The sequence below is a fragment of the Theropithecus gelada genome, chromosome 6 (genome assembly GCF_003255815.1).
Source record: "Theropithecus gelada isolate Dixy chromosome 6, Tgel_1.0, whole genome shotgun sequence".
Classification (NCBI taxonomy): Eukaryota; Metazoa; Chordata; class Mammalia; order Primates; family Cercopithecidae; genus Theropithecus; species Theropithecus gelada.
Window position 1 is genome coordinate 130,482,594 of NC_037673.1, and position 5,562 is coordinate 130,488,155.

Genomic DNA, 5,562 nt, shown 5'->3' on the forward strand with positions numbered 1-5,562 from the left:
GAGATAGCAAGAGGTGAGATATCAGAAACCTAATGATAGTTCTCAACTTGGGGCCTCATTTTGCTTCCTCTAAGGCAAAAAACACAGGGTCTAGCAAGGAAGAAAATCACTGAGGCTGGAGATAAAAACAAAAGACTTTGGTTGAGATGGTAAAGGAGGCCCTCAAGAGTCGTGGAATCAGTGTATCCAGAAGGCAGTGCTAGAGTCGGCCTCATCGACTAGGGGGTTTCTTTCTTCCTGGCTTCAAGTCCTTTTTTTTTTAGCCAGGTTTGGTACATCATAGTTCTGAGCCAGATACATTCCAACCACGTTGGCCAAAGTGAATCCAAGTAGGAACTGGAGCATGATTGTTAGCAGGGAGGTTAGGGAGGGCATGAAGGGTGGCTGCAGCTCTGCAGGCTGGTCTGAGCCTCCATTCGGTAAGTTTGAACATGTTTACACCCTTGCAGCTATTACTACAATCGATATGACAGACATCTCCAGCACTCCCAACAGTTTTCTTGTGCTTCTTTGTAATCCATTCCTCCTTCCTTCTACCCCAATCCTCAGCAACCACTGATCTGCTTTCTGTCAATAGAGATTCCTTTACATTTTGTAGAGTCTTATATAAATCAAATTATATAGTATGAACTCTCTTTTGTCTGGATTTTTTCACTCAACATAATTATTGTGAGATTTATCCATGTTGTTGCACATACCAATAGTGAATTCCTTTTGATCGCTGAATACTACTCCATTGCATGGATATACCACCATATCTTTATCCATTCACTTATTGGTAGACCTTATGGTTGTTTCTAGCTTTGGGCTATTATAAATAAAGTTGCTATAAACATTTGTGTAGAAATCTTTGGGTGGACATGTTTTAATTTCCGTTGGGTAAATATCTAGGACTAGAATGTCTGGATCATATAATAGATACATGTTTATCTTTTGAAGGAGCTGCCAAACTGTTATCCAAATTGGTTTTATATTCATATCAGCAATATAACTGCTTCACCTCCTTGCCAACCTGGTGTGGTCAGTTTAGGTTTTGTTTTGTTTCGTTTCATTTTGTTTTTCAGCTATTCTAATGGATGCAGTAGTGGTACCTCATTGTGGTTTTAATCTGCATTTCCCTGATGATATATATATATATATATATATGAATGGCTGATAAGCACATGAAAAGATACTCAACATCATTAGTCAAGTCATCAGGGAAATGCAAATTAATATTATATCTATATATATAAAAAAATTTTTTGGTGAATGTCTGTATAAATCTTAGCTTCTCTGAAACTGAGACGCATCTTACAATCGATGGCTTTTATAGCTAAACTGGCAAGGAGTGCTTTACCTTTTGTGGTACAACATAAAATATGATATACCTTACAATGGATGCAGATTTAGATTTATGAAATCCATAAGATTCAGATTTATGAAATATATAAAGTCACTTGCCTTGGGTCACACAGTGATGGAAAACAGTGTCAAACCCTGAGCCTGTGTTTTTTTGTTTTTTTTGAGATGGAGTCTCACTCTGTTGCCCAAGCTGGAGTGCAGTGACACGATCTCATCTCACTGCAACCTCCACCTCCTGGGTTCAAGCAATTCTCATGCCTCAGCCTCCCAAGTAGCTGAGATTACAGGCACCTGCCACCATGCCCGGCTAATTTTTGTATTTTTAGCAGAGATGGGGGTTTCACCATGTTGGCCAGGCTGGTCTCAGACTCCTGACCTCAAGTGATCCGCCTTCCTCGGCCTCCCAAAGTGCTGGGGTTACAGGCATGAGCCACTGTGCCCAGCCAAGCCTGTGCTTTTAAATGTCGTATTATCCTGCATGGTTAGAAGAATCATGACCAAGTTTGTGGTCAGTGGGGAAAACTGTACTTCTGTGTTCTAAGTGCTATGTCAAAGAGTTCTGGAATGTCCAGGCTCCAGGCTTCCAGGTCTCAGCTGGCCTTGGTATCCCTCTGCACGGCAGATGTGTCCACTATGAGCCTTCAACTAGCAAGGACTTACCAAGAGCAACTACATGACAGGCTAGGGTGTGGAGCAGACAGGATGCAGTCTCTGGCCTGTAGGACTCAGAGTTCACAGAGGGAGACAAGAGAGACCCAGAGGACAGACACTTAGCAGAGGCTGGGAATGCTCCAGTGGCCACGGGCCCGAGCAGTCCTCCAGTGCTTTGTGACCTGGATAAAGAATTCAAAGTGGAGTGGTGCAGAGGTCCCAGGTTTTTTAAGCCCTGAGGCTCAATCCTGGCTCCATCCCTTATGAATTGTGTGACCTCAGGCACGTGGCATGAGCCTCATTTTCCTCCTTGGTACAATAGGGGGCAAATTATGCTATCACGGGTATTTTTATTCTTACTTTAGAGATGAGAAAACAGACTTACAGATGATTAAATAACAAAATGTACGTAGAGCACTTGGCTCAAACACAGGGTCCTTGGACTTTAAAGGATAGCTAGGAATCAGGTTGGCAGGGAGGAGGAATGAGAGGATCCCAAGAAAGGAAACCTGTGGGATCCAAGGCAGGGAGTGTGGACACAGAGGGGAGTTGCCGAGGTAGGAAGAGTCTGCTGGAGTAGTGATTCCAGGGCCTCCTCCTCTGAAAGGCCTTTGCAGGGGCCTCCGGGAGCAGCTCCTGAATCCTGCCCAGTGTTCTATGTTGGGCCGAGAGCCGAGCAACTGGAGCTGCGTGGGGTAAGGAGGCCCAGAGGGCCAGACACTGCAAGCCAGACCCTGAAACTGGCCCAAACTTTGGTCTCAGCAGCTGTCATGGCCATGACAATGCTTGGCCCTCCAGGGTGTCATGGTGGGGATCCCTGTTGATGAGGTTGCCCGCAAGACAGTGGTCCAGAGGTCCCCACATGCCTGCTCAGGTCCTGGCTACCCCCAGCCTGCTGTGGTTCCCATGGCTAGCCACTTCAACTCTCTGTGCCTCAGTTTCCCCATCTCTCAAACGGGAATGGGAAAACATGGCAGGCCTGCCTGCCTCCCCAACCCACAGAGCTGTGGTGGGGACTGAATGAGCTGCTAAAAGCGCGTGAATGGGCTTCAAAACCTGCCAGGTGTTAGGATGATGCAAATCCAGGACAATCCAGGGAATAACAGAACTATCAACTGTCACGCCTGGCAGGGACCCTAAAGAGATTTTACTGTGACACTGGCATTTTCCTGATGAAGAAATTGAGGCCCAGAGATCTGAAGTAGCTCACCTAGTGTCACACAGCTAGTAGGCCAGGATTCAACCCACGGTTTGACTAATGTAAGCCAGCTCTCACCTCTCTACCTCACAGGCCTGGGATCTCTGGGGTCCTTGGGCACAAGACAAAGTGAAAAATAAAATCAAGAGCCAAGATGGTCTCTCTTAAGAAACCTGGAAGCCACTGATTTCAGTACAAAGCTTGGACGTCTTTGAACATGCCTGGTCTCTTCAGACACAATTATGGGACCTCCCCGAGAAGCCTCCTTTGGCTTCAGAGTTCTTTCTGCAGCTGCTGCTCAAACTGTTCTTGCCTTATCTGTAAAATGGGCATAGAACACCTCAGGGGTTTGCATGGGCTGCCATATTGGTCAACCTTCTCCACAGGGCCAGGCGCAGTGGCTCACGCCTGTAATCCCAGCCCTCTGGAAGGCAAAGGTAGGAGGATCACTTGAGGTTAGGAGTTTGAGACCAGCCTGTGCAACATAGCAAGACCCCATTTCTAAAAAAACCCAAACATTTAATTAGCTGAGTATGGTGGCACATACCTCTAGTCCTAACTACTTGAGAGGCTGAGGTGGGAGGATTGCTTGAGCTCAGGAATTTGAGGTTACTATGAGCTATGATCGGCCTGGGTAACAGAATAAGATCCTATGTCTGAAAAATAGAATAAAAAATAAGGCTGGGTGCAGTGGCTCACACCTGTAATCCCACCACTTTTAGAGTCCAAGGCGGGCGGATCACTTGAGGTCAGGAGTTCAAGACCAGCCTGGACAATATGGTGAAACCCTGTCTCTACTAAAAATACAAAAAAATGTAGCCGGGTGTGATGGCGTGTGCCTGTAATCGCAGCCACTTGGGAGGCTGAGGCAGGAGAATCACTTGAACCTGGGAGGCAGAGGTTGCAGTGAGCCAAGATTGCTCCACTGCACTCCAGCCTGGGCAACAGAGCAAGACTCCATCTCAAATAATAATAATAATAAATAAAAACTTTCTCTATAGGAAGGGAGATAATAGACATGAAAGTGCTTTAGAATGAAAAAACAATCATTGCTTACACAAAGCAACACAGGGTCTATTCCTATTGTGATATAATGGCTCCAAGGGTAGTCAGCCCTTGGGAGATTGCAAATATTGATGAACAAAGGGAAGAGCTTAAACATGACTACAGGAGATGCAACAGCTGAGGAACCTGGAACCTGGGCGGCCTCCCCAAGAGTACTCGGATATTCACAAGCTCTTAGAGGCTCTGGGCCACTTAGCATCAATTTTGCAGTCTTTTTAATTAAGGAAAACAGATGGGCATGGATGTGTAGATTCTTGACAGCTTTTGCCAAAGGAAAAACAGCTGTTTCTAGGACGTTTCACACCATTTTCCTCCCGTCCCAGGACCTCCTTCTGGTCAGTGCCTGGTGCTTTATTTCTTCTCCTTCTTTTTCTTCCTTCTTCTTTCTTCTTTCTTTCTTCCCCTTCCCCTTCTCCTCCTTCTTCTTCTCCTTTTCTTGGGGGTTGGGGGATGGCAAAATCTCCAATACGGGCAGCACAGAGGAGAATTTCACAGATTCAGCACATTCCCATCCCACTACTCAAAAATTCAGGTGCCTGATTTTCCCTTGTGACGTGCATCTTAATGGTGAGCACGAGGTACAGTGAGTGGTTTTGAAGGCAGGTTCCTTATCATGGAGCGTTATCTTCACCATCAAAGTACACTTGAAGAAAAAAGCAGTTTCAACATCAAACCTGAAGGTTTGACTGTTAAAAGGAAGAGCCGGGACAAAGCGACCACAGCTTTTATCACAAATTCATGAGGGCGGCGTGCGGTGGGAATACTACATTTTGGGCCTGCTGCTGAGAATGCCTCCATGGCCTTTGAACAAAAAACAAACCATGCTGTGGAAATTGCCGGTAATTGTCTTTACCTACGGTTTCAGAGGGCGCACACCGGGCCTTGTGGTTGTGGGCGCCGTTTCATGCTGGGGTTCGCGTCCCTCCTCTGTTTGGCATAAAGAGAGTGGAACAGATCAGGGCCTCAGATCTGTGTGCACCTGCGGTCGCTGCAAGGAAGAGAGGCGGATTGCTGAGATAAGGCAACAATGGAAAGTTTCTCACCTGAAAGGTCCGGGGAAGAGCCAGGAGGCCTGGGCGCTGGGGAGATTCATCTACCCCAGAAAAATAGGGAGTGGGGAGGAAGCCAGCCCACAGCCCAGCCCCCTCCACCCAGGAACCCCAACCCCACAAGCCTCACTTTCTCAAATGGTTTATTCAACATCAACACCCAGGGATTCCTTGCACCCACCGAAAGGCAGTACTCGCCTTCATGTATCCATAGTTCTTCTCAAAAACAAAAAGAGCGGCCGGGCATGGTGGCTC

At 46.6% G+C, this 5,562-nt stretch overlaps 1 protein-coding gene across 1 annotated transcript; it reads right to left on the reverse strand.

The window, feature by feature from the left end:
- Window positions 1–211: 211 nt before the first annotated feature.
- On the reverse strand, window positions 212–345 carry LOC112627076 (short transmembrane mitochondrial protein 1). Its single transcript, XM_025389414.1, is given in 2 exon segments — window positions 212–258; window positions 261–345. Coding segments are annotated over 2 exon segments (132 nt in total).
- Between the last annotated feature and the right edge of the window lie 5,217 nt (window positions 346–5,562).